Source organism: Letharia lupina (assembly GCF_014066315.1).
Source record: "Letharia lupina isolate WasteWater1 chromosome Unknown contig_16, whole genome shotgun sequence".
NCBI classification, from domain to species: Eukaryota; Fungi; Ascomycota; class Lecanoromycetes; order Lecanorales; family Parmeliaceae; genus Letharia; species Letharia lupina.
In genome coordinates, this window is record NW_023502985.1 from 1,452,307 (window position 1) to 1,470,599 (window position 18,293).

The 18,293-nt window shown below is 41.4% G+C and overlaps 4 protein-coding genes across 4 annotated transcripts; all 4 read right to left on the minus strand.

Annotated features, from left to right (window-relative positions):
* Positions 1-5,821: 5,821 nt before the first annotated feature.
* On the minus strand, positions 5,822-7,102 carry HO133_003135 (uncharacterized protein; the record flags this gene model as incomplete). The annotated part of the gene is made up of 1 exon (XM_037294059.1): positions 5,822-7,102. The coding sequence occupies one exon, from the start codon at positions 7,100-7,102 to the stop codon at positions 5,822-5,824; it is 1,281 nt and encodes a 426-aa protein (XP_037150137.1).
* Positions 7,103-8,204: 1,102 nt separating this feature from the next.
* On the minus strand, positions 8,205-12,434 carry HO133_003136 (uncharacterized protein; the record flags this gene model as incomplete). The annotated part of the gene is made up of 4 exons (XM_037294060.1): positions 8,205-8,619; positions 8,746-8,830; positions 8,873-9,237; positions 10,288-12,434. 4 exons carry the CDS (start codon positions 12,432-12,434, stop codon positions 8,205-8,207), a joined length of 3,012 nt encoding a protein of 1,003 aa, XP_037150138.1.
* A 499-nt stretch (positions 12,435-12,933) lies between these two features.
* On the minus strand, positions 12,934-15,611 carry HO133_003137 (uncharacterized protein; the record flags this gene model as incomplete). Its single annotated transcript, XM_037294061.1, has 2 exons — positions 12,934-15,232; positions 15,289-15,611. The coding sequence occupies 2 exons, from the start codon at positions 15,609-15,611 to the stop codon at positions 12,934-12,936; spliced, it is 2,622 nt and encodes an 873-aa protein (XP_037150139.1).
* A 674-nt stretch (positions 15,612-16,285) lies between these two features.
* On the minus strand, positions 16,286-18,114 carry HO133_003138 (uncharacterized protein; the record flags this gene model as incomplete). Its single annotated transcript, XM_037294062.1, has 2 exons — positions 16,286-16,743; positions 16,941-18,114. 2 exons carry the CDS (start codon positions 18,112-18,114, stop codon positions 16,286-16,288), a joined length of 1,632 nt encoding a protein of 543 aa, XP_037150140.1.
* Between the last annotated feature and the right edge of the window lie 179 nt (positions 18,115-18,293).

Genomic DNA, 18,293 nt, shown 5'->3' on the forward strand with positions numbered 1-18,293 from the left:
GCCTTTCCGCTAGAAGTTCTCTTATTCGAATATCTAATTATTATAATTAGCCCTACTCTCTTAGTATCCACAGTGCCTATATCTAGAGTCTTTTAACGTCTCTCCTTCTCTAATAATATATTCCTCGCTTTATTAACAGTTATCCCCGGCGTTATAGCCCAAATTTTAATAAAATACTAAAATTCTTCTAAAAGAGTTATATCGAGATAGAGGAGAGTCTATTTATTATCGTTAAGAATTATATTAATCCCTCGAATAGGTTTTTTTAGCGTCTTAATATAAGTAAGATAGTAAGTTATAAAGTCGAAATCTTTATATCGAAGCGAGTAATACTTTCGAATTAATCGTATAAATTCGACGTTATCTTTTAGAGTATAGATATTAACTAAAGAGTTTATTATAAGATAATTATCGTTAAAAGCGTTAGCCTAAAGTTTCTATTTAATAAGGCTACTTATAATAGAGATAATAAGATCTATAATCTTTATTACTAAATTACGCTATTTAGCTTAAATCATAACTAATTTATTAAAATCCGAGGCCTCTTAAGTATAGTTCTAGAGCTTTTTACCTCTAAGAAGAGCTTTAATATCGATAAGCTATTTAGAGTAGTTATTATTCGTAAGCTAACGAATAGATGACTTAAATATAAAGGTTTCGGGATTTATAACTAACTAGAATAGATATAGAATAGCGGTGGTATTTTAAGCGTCAAGTTCGGGCTTATAATTTATTAGAATATTAGATATAATAGAATAAGTAGTATATAGATTATATAAATTCTTCTATCTTAGAACTCCTCTAGGCTAGTATTTATACCTCTTATAAATTAGGTGATTATTTCAACAGGTGGCTGGGAGGAGGCTAGGAACCTTATTTCGACCTAGTACTATCTCGCGTAACGTTTCATGAAAACTATACGTATAAATGAGTTCTAAATGATAATTAGCTAGATTTTAAGGCTTAGCCGCATATAGATAGCGGTTTACTATATAGCTTAGCTCTAGAAAAACTTCCTCTATATAAGATAGAAGACTTAAAGTCTAAGTATAAGAAAATACTAAAAAAATAAGATGCGAGTAAGTGAGAAAAGATTAAAAATCTCTTCTTATAATAAGAGGAATAAAAATAAAGAGTAAGAAATAGAGGGGATATCGTCTATTTAAGGCTCTTTTAATATAGTAATCTCGACTATTCTATTATAAGTATATATTATATCTCTTTCTTACTAGCTCTTAATTAAGTTATAGCGATTAATACTATCTTATATAATATTTTATAAAAATTATATATATAAATAAGTTCTAAATAATAATTAGTTAGATTTTAAGATTTAATTATATATAGATAATAATTTACTATATAGCTTAGCTTTAAAAAAACTTCTAAAATAAATCTATATCTAATAAAAATTATTAGCTCTAAGCTAAATAAGAACGCTAGAAATAATATAATATAGCGAGAATATAGATTAAGTATATTTCGATATATAGACGATATAAGTTAGACTTTTGATAATTAAATAGTTAAATCTTATTATTAATTAAATCAACGTCTCTCGCGAAGATAATAATTTCTTTATAAAAAGAGTATCTTAAGTAGTAACTCGGGTAATTAAGTATATATAAGATATTACGTAGTATAGCGATAATATATTATCTTATAAAGATCTTATCTAAATTAAATAGCGATAATAATTTATTAATAGAGAAGCGAGTAAATAAGTTTTATAGCGAATAAATAGAATAAGCGTTATTATTTATAATAATAATAAATAGAGTAATTTCTCTTCTAAATAAATTTATCTTTAAGATTAATAGAGATAATTTTATATAATAACTATAGAGCGTAATTAAATATCTTATAATATACTATTATTCGAAGTCGCTATTCTCAAATTTAATTTAAAATTATATAAATTTATTTATATAAAGAAATATAGTAAATGCGAGATAAAAGAAAGTATATAAGATAACTTTCTCTAAGGAAGTTTTATTAAATTAAATAAGAATATAAAGTAGTAGATCTTATATAATTAAATAATATTCTTTAATATTAGCCTCGCTATATAGTCTATAAATATCGATAATTACTCGCTATAATAGTAAATAATAAAAGATCTTAAGATTTTTAAATCTTATATTTATATAGACTAATTAAACGCCTATAAGATAAGTCTTAATAGATTTAATCTAAATATAATAATTAGCTAGATATACTATTTAGTTAATAAGTAATTAAATAATAATAAAAAATATAATAGTTTTTAATAGAGTATAAAATTCGATATAGAAGGCCTTCGCCGTTTAATAGCTACTTCTTATTTTATTAATTAGATTCTATTAGAGATATCTTATAATATTATAATTTAGAGAAATCTTCTTATATTATAACTTAAATAAATTATAATTTAATAATTTCTATATAGATTAAGAGCGCTTAACTATAAATATAAGTTAATAATTTTATTAAATTTAAAGTAAGAGAGTAAGTCGACTAAAATATTCTATTTAATAGAGATTTAAATTATATTATAAATAATATTATATTAAGTAAATAGTATAATTATTTATCTAAGCGATATTATAGTTAACTTATATATAGAATTACTATAAATATTCTTAATAATAACGCCGTTATTATAATAGAGCGTAAGATATAATTAATATAAATAAGATAGTTATTTATAAATAGTTATAAGAATAATAAATATCTCTTTAAATTAGATATTCTTTTTACGATAGCGAGTAATAAAATATATATTAAATATATTATCTAGTTTAGAATAAATAGCGATATTCTTAAGAATATATTCTTTTATTCTATACTTACTAGAAGCGTTTATTTATATAAAATAATAATAATAATATATAACTATATAATAGAGTAAATATATTCTATTTTATCTAAATAGAAAGATATCTTATTAGCGTAGATTTACTACGATTATAGTAATAATATAATAATATTCTTATTTTTTAAATAGTATAGAGTAGAGTCTTCTTAGAAAAGCTTTATTAGAAATTATTACTTTAGCGAAGAAGAATAATAAATCTATCGCTAACTTAAGCTCGTTATAGGGGATACTTTATTTATTTAAAAGGGCTTTTATTAACTTTCTTACTCGTTCTAACTTATTAAGAGAGAGTCTAATCTTTATCTTCTCGCTATTAAATTAAATTCCTAAAAATTCAATAAAAATATCTTTCTTATTTTTAATATAATTTATCTTTAAGTTATAATTATTATAAATAATATTAAAGTTCTTACTAAATTAAGCTACGTTATCGTTAGATGAAAGAATAGCGAAGAAGTTATTTAGATAGTAAAATACGATACTTTAGAAGAGGATAATAACGAGTATTTAATAAAGAGCTTTAGTAAATAGATTAAAAATAAAAGATACGATATATAGATTAAATAATAAGAATCTATCGATATAATAGAAGTTATTTTAAAAGAAATTTAATAGTTAAAAGTTTAACTCGGCTATAGAAATATATCTAAATATATTAACGAGATCTTATTTAATTATAATTATATCTTAATTCTAAGTAAGTAAAATATTAATAATATTATTTAATATAATATACTTAAATACTTTATAGATCTTATAAATATAGTAATTAACGAAGTATAATTATAGAAAAAAAAGATTATAAATTCTTTTTTAGCTATCGTTATACTTCGGAATAAGATCTAATAAAAATAAAATAAAGTATTCTAAAGATTTTACGTCTAATCTTATTAGATAATTATTATTCTTTTACTTTTAAAGATCTTTAAATAATATTTTAGATATTATAGCAATATTAGAATAAGATTTATTTAATAATAATTAATTAAGATCTTAATAGTTTATTTTAATATCGCGAGTAATAATTATAAGTAAGATATTAGCGAATATCTAATCGAGATAATTCTTAAGCTATTTCTTTTAATTATCTTTTTTTAATAAATTATATCTCTTTAATAAAAACTTACTTAGCGAGATAAGTATATATAAAAATAATTTAATTATTAATTTAAAACCTTTTAATATTAATTATAATTAAGAGATAAAAGAGAGTCTTATATTTAGCGAAGTAATATTAATAAAGGCTTTATTAATATAACTAATAATAGAATATAATAGATTATATATATTATATATATATAAATAATAATAATCTTAAGCGTTATAGAGTTTATTATAATTAAATTAATTATAGTAGAATAATTAAGAATTTTAGATATTTTAATAAGAAGATATAAAAGTAGTATTATAATATATCTAGAATAAAGTTTAATTTAGATATAAATTATATAGTAAGTAAGCTTTTAATTAAATTAACGAAAATCGCTATTTTAAAATTCAATTTTTTAAATAATTATCGAATATTCGCTATATATAAATATCGTCTTAATAAAGTTAAATTCTATTATAAACGAAGATCTTATAAAAATAGTATATTAATTAAAAGATATAGATAGTTAATAAATTAGAAATATAATAGCGATAATTTAATAGAGCTTCTTAAAGAAATAAGATAATTATTTTATAGATAAAGAAATATATAATTTAATTATAAATCTCGAAATATCGAAGAAGCTCTTTAAGTTCCTTAGTCTTCTTATTATCGCTAGCGAGATAATTAATAAAGCTATTAAATAGTTTATTAAGATATTTAATATTAAATATCTTATAATAGATTTATTTAATATATTTAAGGTTTATCGCTTTAAAATAAAGAAGAAGAGAAATTATTATAAAGTTATTATTTTAATATAAAAAAAAGTAACGTAGTATTACTTTCGTCTTAGATAATATTAATATTCTCTACTATAATAGAATTAAAATTAATTATAGAGTTTAAAGAGATATAAATAACGATTAGAAAGATAGAGTAAATAGAAATAATTAATAAATTAATAATATAAGAGCTTAGAGTATAGATTAATATAAGATAGAGATAATCGACTAGCGATAAATATAAATCTTATTAATCTCGCTTTATATATAGGCGAGTTTATTATAATTCTAAAGTATATTATTTTTATTAATCTATTCTTATTCGAGTTTTTAATAAGCGAATTATAATTAAATAATATAGAGATTAAAAATTGACTCTAATGAGATAAGTAATTTTATTAAAGGATCTAGCTAATAAATAAAAGATATAGTAAGAATAGAGGGGGGTAAGGATTTATTAGAGGGCCTTTCTATAGATTTAGTGGGCGGTTTTTGTAGGGGTGATAATCTGGTGGCGATAGTCTAATGTGTAGCTATGGCCTTTGCGGTAGGCTTGCGAGGACGCTTAGGGGCTATTGGTAGTGGCTGAATAGCAATGTAGAAGAATAATGTGTTTTCTAAATGAAAATTGCTTTCGTCTGATATCAGAAAAGAGAAAAAGTTTAAAAACCTCTTCTTACGACGAGAGGAATAAGAATAAAGAGTAAGAAACGGGGGGGACACCGCCTATTCAAGGCTCTTCCAATATAGTAATCTCGGCTATCCTGCCATAAGTGTGTGCTGTGCCTCTCCCTCACTAGCCCCCAGTCAAGCTGTGGCGAAGAGTTATTGCATTGGTGATAATGATTCTGATCCTAGTACAAGGAATTCCACCAACGCCATGATCCTATAAAGAGCAAGAGCGAACGAAGACTTGATCACTCTATGAATGAACATGAAAAGGCCCTGACACTCCAACCTCTAGCCATCGGAGACATCGTTATCCGAGTATACTGTGCCACTTTGAAGCTCTACCCTTTACTCTTTCGACATCGGAGATTTAATCATCCGAGTACTTCCGTGCTGCGTTCGTCCCTACCGCTGGACCCCTTAGTGGCCACTTCCTTGGCTCGACTGTCCGTTATCCCAATTCGTTCCCCCTCCTCCTCCACCACCTCTGCCACCTATCCAACCGAAACGTGCACCATCATTCCAGCCACCACCGCCACCACGTCGTCTTTTCCAGCCATTGCCACGGCCAGGACCGCGGAATGGGCGATCACCCAGCCGTGACGGGGCTTCTTCCAAAGGAACGTAGTCCGGATGCGATGGAGTCCGGATGCTTCCATCAGCTCTCCTGTTTGCCCGCGGGATTCGTGGTTTCCCATTCTTCCCCAGTTTTGGGCCAGGAGATTCGTTGTCAAGTGCAGGAGTATCATCATCCTGCTCTATCGCGCCTGTCTTCTCATCATCATCTGAACCCGCCTCTGCCATGGCGTGCTCGCCCTCCGAGCTCTCCACAGGGAGGTCAACGACTCCGTCCTGGCTTCCAGCTACCGCCTCCTCTGGCATCACATCAGACTCCGGCTGGCCGCCACCCAACGGATCTTTAGTCGTGGTGTTTTCCGCTGCAACTGCGTGATCTGAGTTCTCCAGATTCTGTGCAAGCTTTTTTTGCGTATCGAGCATCTGCCTTAGGTTGTCCATCTCTCTCTGTTGCTCAGCGAATTTGTCAGCATGCTCCGCCTTCAGTGTTTCAAGTGCGCTCTTGAGCAACAAGTTCTCGCTCTTTCGCTCTCGGTACATGCTGATCAGAGTGGTTCGCCACAGGAGGTTCAACTTTGCGTTCTCCGCATCAATATCGCTGGTTGGGTTTGCCAGAATCCCCTCTTTGTTCTTGCGGTTTTGGCACGAGAATCTGCTCACAATCTTGCGTACAAGATAGCTGAGCATAAGGAGGCACATGGTGCCGAAAATGAGCCAAAGCAATAGCTTCAACCAATCTGAGCTTGTGGAGGCCTTTGGTTCTTCGAAGGACCAAGACCAGGTCGACTTCGAACCCGAATCGACAAATGTCAGTGACTCTAACTTTGCGAACTTCTCATATCCAGCTTCCCATGCCGAGTAGTCCTGCCCAGCTAGCTTTTTTCCCACGATGAAGGGTTCACCGGTCTCCGAGGACCCGTACAAGTAGTCCTGGTGGGGAATCAGGACTCCATTGTGGAAAGCAAACTCCCCTATTTCTTGCGGTATGACCTCGATTGCTGGACTTGCAAACATTCGAGGACCGTAGTTGGCGGCAACACCCAAAAGCGTAGCCGCAATAGGCACCGCCACGTGCATGGGGCTGAGGTGCCGCATCAGGAATTCTGGACTCATGAGAAGTGCCATGGTTGTGGTGTATGTGGCCGTGGATGTTGTGGTATCTTGCCGGCGAAAGTGTGGGTCGAGGTGGAAATGTCGTGACGGAAAGCGGAAAGAATGTTGCTGGAGGCGAAATGCTCTCTGTGGGTTGCCGATATGGCCGACGCGAGAGAGCGATTTCAGTGAAGGAGCAGTCGATGTAGCAGATTGTTTGCCTTCTTTGTTGTGAAAGTATTGCTCTTGAGCACTGTCGAGGGATTTGAGGGCGTGTCAAAGATTTGACGGCGGCACTGCAAGCAAAACACCTTGTGTTTGGTGCCGATTTGGTAAACTCCACAGGTGACCGGAAAGATGGTGAAGGAGTAGTCGGTGTGTGAGGGTTTTCGCCGTCTGTTGCTCGAAAGCTTTGGCTCCCGAAAGCTGTGCCAGCAAGAGGCCCAACGCCGCCGCTGTACTCGTGGTGACGGGCGTGGAGGGTTGAATACCACTCAAGAGGTACAGGAACGTATCGAAGCTTCGTCGATGTTGAGGTGTCTGATGGTATGATAAGAGACCTCGATGGTAGGAGATGTCTGATGATGATGGAAAGAGGTGGGACAGAAGAGGTTTGTGGGTGCGATGGTGTGCGATTTTCCGGAGGAATATTGGTCCGTCTGCGCCTGTGTTGACGAGTGTTGAAAAAAGGAGGAGGTTGGTCGTTTCCGTTCCCAAAGCGGAAACCTTCAGAATTTGACTATGCTGACAGGCGTGGGAATATTCCCTGGGCAATTTCTACGGTGTCTAGTATGAGGCTCTGGTTTTTATACACTAACTCATTGGGAAGGCTCGTTACCGATGGTGAGGGACATGATATCAACGGTTGTGACCAAAATAGTCGCAGAAAAAGGCGGCCCTGAACTGCAAAACTTGCGTGCGGAGCAGGATGGCGAAAAATTGAGACATTGCGACAACCTGTATGGGTTACAGTGAACCTATAAAGAAGCTCTCATTTCCTTGGATCTTAGGTCTGAGATGGGGTCGACCGTCGTGTCGTCGAAGCACTTGCGCGCAACCACAGACTCTCTCGCATGCTTCGATGATCAATTCCTCCCACAGACGCGCGCTCTCCTCTGAGGTCGGATGGTGCCCATTATTCTGAGCCTCCTCGAGTTGACGGATGGTTAGGTGAACTATTCCATCCCTCAGCTTGCCAACCACAGACTTGCTCGCATGCTTCGACGATCAATTCCTCCCACAGACGCGCGCTCTCCTCTGAGGTCGGATGGTGCCCATTATTCTGAGCCTCCTCGAGTTGACGGATGGTTAGGTGAACTATTCCATCCCTCAGCTTGCTCGCTGCTGATTGCGCGGACCATCCTGTTGCGCTTCCATTAGTTTCTGGAATGATGACTGATTGTGGGAGCATGCCTTTGCTCCGGCAGTAACCGCAGACGTTGGCGGCCTTGAGATTTTCTGCCGACTTTGGAGGGAGGTGAAGAGCCGATTGGTCAGTGGAAGAATCGAGCTGTGTGAAGTCTCCCTCCGGACTCTCGATATCTTTGGGTCTTCACGGAAAGCGTTCGGGACCTCTCCGATCTCTTTGCTCGCCTCTTTGGCTGCGGCTTTCTTGGAAGCCCCTATTCTATGCATTCTGTCTTATTTTTATATATTTTCTTCTTTCCTTCTCCCACAACGTGACTTGCGCTTGAAGCTCACCGATGAGCTTTTCTCCCCTGGCCTTCGCACCGCTGCTGTCCTTCAAGGCTCTTTCCATTTCTGCTGTCATATCCTCGAAGCTCTTGATCAAGTTCTACTTACCTTTTCTCATGTTGGCTTGAGCTTCGAGCTCAGCGGTATCCGTCACGAAATCGGCCACTTCTCTTTCCAGCTCAGTGGTCTTTCTTCTTGTCCTTGCCAGCTTGGATCCTTGCGTCCCGGACTTTTGGTGTGTGACCTCTTGTTCGAGATCCTCGATACGCTTGTCCTGTGCTTCTTCAGTAGTGGTAGCATCCGATAAGGCCTTTACGGTTTCGGCCACCAACTTCTCTTGCTCGGCTCGGCGCTCTTCGCTCGTCTTCTGATCGGCCCACTTCCAAGTCAATGATGACTCAAGGTCTTGGTTGTCCGTCTTCAATTGGCCAACTTTGATCTGAAGATCGTCTCGGGCGGTGATCTCCGGCCATCTCGCTCCAACTCATTGCAGTCGTCTTCCAGTTCGTTGAGCCCGGAAGGGGCACCGGCCAAACCGGTAGAACAAGAGAAGCTTGAGCAAGCTGTGAGAGCTGTGAGTGCTTTCTGACGGACGGTATCCCAGTTATCACTTGGCAGGTAAAGCCGTTCAGCGGCTGGCGTAGGTGTAGGAGAATGGCATGACTGGTCTGGTAGATGATGCGAGAATATCATTGGGAAGGGAAGAGAGCTCGGAGAATAGACCTCACGCTGTGAGTGTCTCGGCACGAGACTTCAGAAAGACCCCATTGAGGTGCTTGAGGAGAGACGGTCTCTGATAAGTTTATATATGGAGATCTCTAGTTCAAACCAAGCTGCACGGATCATTTGCAAAAACTTGGAAGAAAGTCAAAAAGACATATATACTGATTGCAAGGGTGGTTAATAGAAACCAGGTTATAGAGATGCTGATTTATAGTGGGTATATTGAATACATAGGAGATATGTTGCGGATGCGTATGTCGGAGAGAGAGGAGGTCTGGGGGGTTTAAATACTCTAGGATGCCACAGGGAATAACACACAAACAGGTGAATTCACACTGTGAATTCTCCGAATCTTCATCGTTCAGTAGGTGAAGTCACGTCTTCACTGCCTTAGTCGTATCCACCTATCACACGCAAAAGTAATAATTAGTGACAGCTTTGTGTTTACTTGCGGAGTGATGTGAGTCGAGCAAGAGCTGATGATGTGGATTTTTTTCGAGCGGCAGGGGTATGGTCACTTTCCAGCAGTAGATGATTAGATGTGAGTATTGGTATCAAGGTCGGGAAACAGTTGCAGTTGCTACAGAAAGCATCACTAGGTTAAGGCTGGGCGCACTTCAATATCGGATTGGCTTTTCAATTTGACATCATGGGTATTCATCTATGAATTGCACATACAGTCCTAATTCACACTCGACTCGGACTTTCCGCACGAGCACACTGCATGGATCGTCGCAATCTATTAACCGTGTAGATTCCTCCATCAACAATTTCTTTTCCTGAGACAGGGGTTTTCTCACCGTTGACTTGACCCCTTTCTGTCTTGACCTGCGTTCGACAGCCACTCAGAATGACGACTTATCGCCAGGAGCAAGAAAAAGAGAAAGAGGACACCCATTGGGACGGATTTGGAGGGCATCTCGGAACCTTGTGGTGATGCTGGCGATGGATGCTTTTCTTTGGGAGTCGCGGTCAGGCTTGCCTCGCCAGGGCCCTTCGCCTGACGCTCCTGCCTTTTTCCAATTGGCGTAGAAGGCTGTTCTCCTTGGTGAGAATCTCTCTCGGTCTTCTGGTGGGCTCCGCCAATAGCCAGTTGTTGCCACTCCTGATATGATTCCATCTCCTCCTCCGTATACGGATTTGGTGTGTCCAGAACATCCAACAAGAGTCGTCTTTTTTGGCCCGATAGATACTTGATGGTTGTGCGACGGCTCTCGCTTTTGACTTCGGTGTTTGGGTTTCTTTGCATTTGGTCTGTTTCGGTTGCACTCTCAGCGTGGAATGCGTCATCGTGCTGCCATTCTGTCACTTGGGGCGCTGGATCGCTGGCTTTGGTGTCGGTTTGAACGTGGTTGTCCGGGTCTTCGGAGTCGAGCAGGAACCTTCGATCATCTTCATTATCTGTTGGGGCATCGTGTGTTACACGTATAGAGGGTCTGGACGATGGAGAATCCGTGGCCTGGTGGTCGGACTGTGTTTCCGGCTGAGTACCAGAGACTTCTTCACTACCAGGTCCTAACAGAATCTGGCCCTCCTCCTGATCTGTATCAGTGTCTGATTGAGGGCCACTGGCAGCTTCGCTTTGCGGCCCCAGGAATGAAGACTGATTGGTCCGATTTGGCTCTGGTTCAAGTACGGCGAACATGTGGTCATTTTCTGATATTTCTGCCTGCGCAATGTCCTCGACTTCGTCTTGTGGTGTCTCAGGCTGAGCCTGGGTTGAGTCTTGAGTAGATGGGTCCATGTCGCTGTGATCAGATGCTGTTTCCCACCCTATGTCGTTTTCATCTCCGTCTAGGGGATTTCGCAACTGCTGCTGGTTCGCGGCGAGTTGGATCTGAACTTCAACATAGCGCTCATCACCCTCTTTTAGTCCTGGTGCGCGTGAGTCAATGTCCGTGGTCTCTAGTTCAATGCAGCGCGTGTCATATGGAACGTCCTCATTGTCTTTGCCCCTTGCAAAATCGCCATTGATGAAACAAGCATATTGAATTCTCCAAACGTCCTCAGGAGCCTGTGGACGTATCAACCATTGAGATGCATTCACAAACTCTACCAAGCCTTTCCGCATGCCACTCAAGAAATATAGGAGATTGACGTATAACATCTCTTCGCCAACTCGCATGCACAGGCTGACTGTTCTGAGGCTGTTGAGGCGTCTCAGAGGACAGTAGTGAGGAATATCGAGAGTCTCGAAAGTCATCGCCTCGAGTTCTTGCCGCGTGTTGTAGACGCCTAGCATGTCAGTCGGATCGGAGAATATGTCGTCAATCTGCTTCTCAGTAAACAAGGGTAGGTAAGCAACAAGACCCTTTAGACACAATGCAGTGATAGTATTACACCGAAAGGTTGTTCGCCAGGGAACTTCAACGTAGTGAAAGAAGTGCTCCAACTCTTGAGCATCCGCCAAATAGTAAGATTTGGAGGCAAAGAACACGGGGCGTGATTCAATGTAAATCTGACGGCAAGTTCGTGTGACCTGATGCCACGATGCCTTGATATGCACGAACTTCTTTGGTGCCGGTGCTGTTGGAGACATCTCGGGCTTCGGGGGGCTGGTAGCGAAGTCATGGCCAGCATATGACGGTGGAGTAGCGAGCAATTCGATGAAGACCTTTTCCCGTATTTCTGGGGGCAGCTTCCCGAAGGAAGTCTGGAGAAATGGCTTAAGGTCTAGACCATCGGCGCTTTGTGTGATCCTAGTTTTGTAGTGGTCCTTGGCGTCTTTCAGAACGCTTGCTTGCTCTGTTGAGTCTGCTGTATCTGAATGTACAGATGTTTTGACCCGCAAATCTGGCCAGTGGCCTTGAAATGCAGCATCTCGTTGCCCTAGAAGATTCTCATCTCCGTCTAAATTATTGTCGATACTGAAGTCCATGAGATGGATGTTCTCGATACTCTGGTCTCTTGGCTTTTGGTCATGATCATCTGGGGGATGAGGTGCCATAGTGTTGGCAAAGGTTGAGTGCAGGTAGATGATAAGGAGGATTCAGAACTTTTGAAAGAATGTCTGGGGGTGGGTGTCATGCCCGCTTGCATTCCATGTGTTCATAGCTGCTGGGATGTAAGCCTGACTTTTCCATTGGCACTAGTAGAATTTTCGTGTTGGTGTACGTGATATTGATTTATACGAAGCCATGTGAAGCAAGGCATAATGTTGTTGTGCCAAGACGCTACTACCCTTCTCCTAACACATCAGACACTTGGAGATGCATGGAGAAAAGTCAGAGTGTTGAGGCCCGCCTCCCGAGCCTTTTGAGCTAAGTCATGATTGTATGTGTCACTCATGGAAGAAGACCTTTATGAATACTGTTCAAAACCTGGTAGTACTATTGAATAACTATCTAGTCATTCGAGGGGTCTAAGTACATATCTACAAAGCGTGCTCTGTCCAAACATAACCTTTACCCCCATCTATCAACCGCTGTAGACGGGAGATCCAGCAGTCAGTCGCTCTCTGACCACAGGGCTACGAAGAATAGTAGAACAAACAGAAGCAGAGCGAGTAGTTGTCCCAATGTGTTCTCCAGCTTTGCGTACAGAACCACGTACAACAGAGCCAGAGCAAGCATGAGCGCAGCCGCTCGAATGCATCCGTTCAAAGAATGTTTTGGGTGCGGAGTCGGCAGAGATTGGCGCTTTGCCTTTGGAGTCGAACTCTTGTCCACGGTCGCGATGTGCGTCTTTGATTTCTCAGGGATTGCAGAATTGCCGGGGTCCGGGGATGATTGCAGCAGAATCGGAGACTTCTTGGTCTTCTGAAGCGGCTTCGCAGACTTTTCGGAGTCATGGGGCTTCTCGATTGGCTTTGATTTCGGCTGGATATGTCCATCTTGTAATCTTGGCTGGTACACTGCACGTTTGCCTGAAGTCACATCATTCTGAGAAGGAACAGTAGCCATTTGGCTTTCACCTCGCAAGTCTTCTGCAAAATCCACTGGCTTTGTTTGAGTCCCAGCATTGCAATGTTCAGTATCCACTGGCACTGTCTGAGTCTGAGCGTCGTAGTGACATCGGTATTGAAATACTGAAGAGTGCTCTGTCGTCACTTGCGTCCTCTCTGCTGGCCGGGCTTCGAGACTGTCTTTGTCTCCCACTTTTGAAACGATCGCTGGAGTTTGGAAAGAGCCCGTTCCCGCCTGCACGTAGGCAAATTTGCCGTCCACCAACTCTCCAGAAGCTTCCAGTCCTTGCTGTGATTCGGTTGCTGTCGAAGGACTATGAATCTTTATGTTGAGGGGACTTTGAAGACCCTCCGACTCCTCCTTTGGTACAATCTCAGTTGAGGCACCGGTGTGGTCTTCGCTAGACGGTTCTTGCAATAACCGCGACTCCCAGTTTGCATCAGATTCGGCTTGGGAATTGTGTTCATCTCCGTCTGCAATCTTTTGTGGATAGCCAGACTCTTGACCTGGCTCATCATCCATTTTCGCGCCATCGTTCTTCCCATCTGGCTGTTCTTGCAGGTCCATCGGCTCCTGATCTTGCTCAATATCTATTTGGACACCATCTTCCACCCCATCTGGCTGTCTTTGCAAGTCCTCGGATTCTTGATCTTGCTCATTGTCTATTTGGATCGTATCTTTCTCCCCCTCTGACTGTCCTCGTAAATACCCAGATTCCTGATCTGGCTCATTGTCCGTTTGCGTACCATCTTCCCCCCAATCCACCGATCCTTGCAGGTTCTCAGACCCATGATCTGACCCATCGTCCGACGAAAGATCAACGGTTTGTCCGCCTCGTAGTGCTTGTTGGTTTTCCGACACCTGACCTGGAACGACATCTGGTGGGTCCCAGTCTGGTACCCCTTCCTCAAAGTCGCACGACCCGATATTAACCTCAACCCAACGTTCATCATCTGCCACTAGATCCGAAGCGCGGGAGTCAATCTTCAAAACCTCTCCCTGAATTGAGACATCGTGATAATCCAATAGTTCAAAGTTCTTTCCTCTTCTGTAAAAGGTGTTGGGGAAGGCAGCGTACTGGATGTTCCAATCGTCTCCCAACCCGTTCTGCGAACTTATGGTCCAATGGAAGTCATCCACAAACCTCATCACTCCGCGCCTCAATCCTCCTATGTTGAACAGAAATTCAAGATGTTCCCACTCTTGGCCAACACGCATGCAGAGACAGATCTTGCGAAGACTTATCATGTCCTCCAAGTCTACAAGGACGTGGTCGCAGTCTATTTCGTTAGTCCGTGCCGCTTCGAGCTGCTCGCGATTGAAGGTAGGACATCGGGACATCAGTTCCTCAATCTGCTGGGGTTTCCACTTTTGCCTGTTTATGACAAGATCCTTGAGACACAATGAGGTGATTGTATCGACCTGGAATAGCCGAGGCCCTACTCGCAAATCGCGACCAAGCTTGCAGAATGTTGCTAAGTCTTGGAACTTGGCTAGATAGTAGGATTTGCAAGCGTAGAAGATCGGAAAGGCTTCTAGGTAGATCTGACGACAGGCCTGCAAGACCGTGAGACATGAAGCCTTGAGGTCGACGAAGGTTGCGAGCGATATTGGAGGTCTTTGGAGGGTAATGGTGCTCAGGGCACGGTAGTCCCAGCCGGCAAATGGAGAAGGTTCGGCCAATAAGTTGCGGTAGACTTGCTGGCGTGTCTCAGGAGCCAATCCGCCAAGGCTGGTTTTGAGGAAAGGTCGCAGTATCGCTTGTTTTGAGGCCTCATACAAGCTTTGTATCTGGGCTGCCGTTATTTGAGGGGTCGGCCAGTAATGCACCACAAGTTCCCTAAAATTACGATTAGATTGGGAAAGACAACGACAGGATTTGATATGAAGGCTCACCAGCACTGTTGCGGAGTTTTCTTCGACGATTGAAAGACTGGATGCACATGCTTTGAGTCCGACAAGTATTGATTGACATAGTCGCCAACCTTGATCAGCTCGTCTTGTAGAAGCTGCTCGCGAGCGTGATTGTCCGGCACTCGCTCTGCCGTAGCATTGCGAAGAGCATCCAGGCTCGATCCAACATGAGAGAAGAATTGGCCCTTCATCCAATGAGTTGTGTCATCGGCAGAGAACTTTTCATTGCCATGGCGTTTGGCTTCGGGAGAAGGGTTTGAGTGGATTCGTTCCGTGGCCCTAGGAAATTGACGATTTGGTGCCATGGCTTCTAGCACTACCGAAAGCCTCTCGCAACCTATCCTAGAGTCAAGAGGTTATGGTCAGGGACAGAGAGCCAATTCTAAGAATCAAAGTGGTGTGATGAAGGAGGAAGGTGGAAGTCCGAGGGGAGAGTGCGCAGGTATATGATTTTATCCCCTCTCTCGGAAAATTGTGTTGTCAACAAATCCGCGTTATGGTTGTTCCCTGTGTTCTGTAGTGTCAATCTACTCGTGAACGCCACGAACAGATAGACGGAATGTGACGATCCAAACCACACCGTTCCACCAGTATCAAGTCTGAAAAGAAAAGATGGCTGGAATGATAGTAACAGTCTTGATCGAGCGTACTTAGATGCCTGTGGGATTCTTGGCATTGGGCCTGGTTGCGCAACGCACTGATCCACTTTGCCAACTCTACAATCATGACTCGGACAGTAATCGTTTCTATGTGCGTTTCAAGACTCTTTATCACTACGATTTCAAGGCCGCTAATATACCCAAATCTATACAAGAAGTGAAGATCCCTGGAGTCACGAAACAATAAGTGACATTCGGGTGAGTAATCTTCTCAGAACCTTCAGCTTGTTCGACTTACTGTGTGGCACTGCATGTCAATTTAGTTCTGCCAGTCTATGAACCGCCAGCGCTTCAATCGTTCTCTGCGACTTTACTGTTGGTCAGGGCACCAGCGTCCGTCCCGACGTTTCGTCACGGCCATGCCCATCGCACAACCCTGATCCTATGCTGAGAGCACCGAACTTGTCCACCATGGCTAGCATCTTCCAAGGCATACATTTCTCCAATGGGGCTTTAATGTCCACCTCCACGAAGCGCTCTTGTCCTTGTTCCAGCCCTGGAGCCTGAGTATCATTCATCAAGATCCGTCGTTGGATATAAATCTCGTCGAAACTGAGCTCCACATCTCCTTTTCCCTTTTTCCAACCGTCTCCTATAAAACAAGCATACTGAACTTTCCATTCTTCTTCAGGATTTTGTAAACGCAGCACCCAGTGAGACTCATCTAGAAAATCGATAACTCCTCGGTTCATGCGCGGTAGACGAAATAGTAACTCTACATACCCGAGCTCTTCACCGACGCGCATGCAGATATAAAACTTTCGTAGACTCTCCAATTCTGCTAGCCTGTAACAGCCCAACACTGGGACCCACGAATTGAGGGAGATTGTGGCTGATGCAAGCTTTTTGACTGAGAGACAAGGTTTTTTACACATAGAGAAGTAATCGTGCTGCTCCGAAGTGGTGAGTCGAAAGGGTAGCCGAGTCTCATGAATAGTGAGAACTCTTTGATGTTGTCAGTGTAGTAGGACGTACGTGCATAGAACAACGGATAAGCTTCGACATAGATTCGACGACATGTTTCCAGAACGTCAAGGCACGAAGCTTGAAGATGGGCGAACGTTGTTGTTGGTGGACCCGGCCCATTTGCGTTCTTGGGCTCAGCACGAATGCCTTGTGCAGTCAGTTCTTGGCCTGCGTGCATGGGTGGAGTGGCCACTAGTTCGTGATAGATTCTTAACCGAAGTTCTGGAGGTAGCTTTCCTAGAAGAGTCTGGTGGAAAGGTCGTGGTTGATACAGCTCCGCGTTGACGTCAACCTCCACCAATATTTCACGTCCCATGGGTCTCCCAGATGAAAGAAGCTCACGATAAGCTCGCAGAGTGTAAAAGAACTCTGGTCGCGCGGCGTCGAGGCGTAGCTTTCTTCGTCGTTGAACGTACCAACAATGGGACCCAAAGCATCGCAAGTAAGTGTGCTGTCGATTGAAAAAGGTCCGTAGGATGGCAACATGCATACATTCCTCACCCTGACTCATATCCATATAGATTCTGCGAAGATTTTTGCACTCCGTCAATAGGTTGAAAGCGCCCGTGACCTCCGGATCCGTCCTTCCGCGACGGCAGGAGATGTAGCCTTCGCTGTGAAGGTAAAACACGCCGGTATCATAATGGTAATGTGGTACTTCTTGCTCTTGGAATGGTTCTTGTAATAAGAGGCTTCCAACACGAAAAGCTTCGAGATTCGAGCGGCCAGTTGGCCCAATGCCGACGAGAAAGCGAGAAAGCTCTTGTGCATTTGCAAAGTAGGGTAAGGCGCTACCATAGAAGGTGGGAGAAGCTTCGAGGTTGATCTGGCGACAGGTTCGTAAGATTGAGAGACCAGAGCCTTTCAAGTGAATGAAGCGTGGAGAGGCAGTTGATGAGGATCCGTCTAGAAGTGCCTTCTCAGTAGCAAGTGGAACCTTCCGAAATTCGTTGTCTGCTCGGGATTGTGGTCCCACCAGCAGCTGCTGATAGATTTTGACACGAAGCTCGGGAGGTAGCTTGCCCAGAGCGGTACGAAGGAAGGGTTGCGCTTCGTGTCTTTTCTGGACTTCTAGGAGGCGAGCAAGTGTAAATAACTTCTTTTGTTCCGCTTCCGGACCACGATCCTTACGGTTCAAGAGTTTCTGTTTCCTAGAGAGTTTGACTTGACGCTGAGGCGCCATGGTTTGAACGTTGACAGGTCACAGAGAGAGAAACTAAAGTCGTGGATGTGAAAGCGCCTTTGTTTTCAAGCAATGGTGAAGATGCAGCCCAAAGCTCTTCAGAATTGTCTCAGCATCGCCAGAAGTCCAAGTATTCGTACTGCATAATGATCTGAGGAAGGAAGAGTTGATATGTAAAG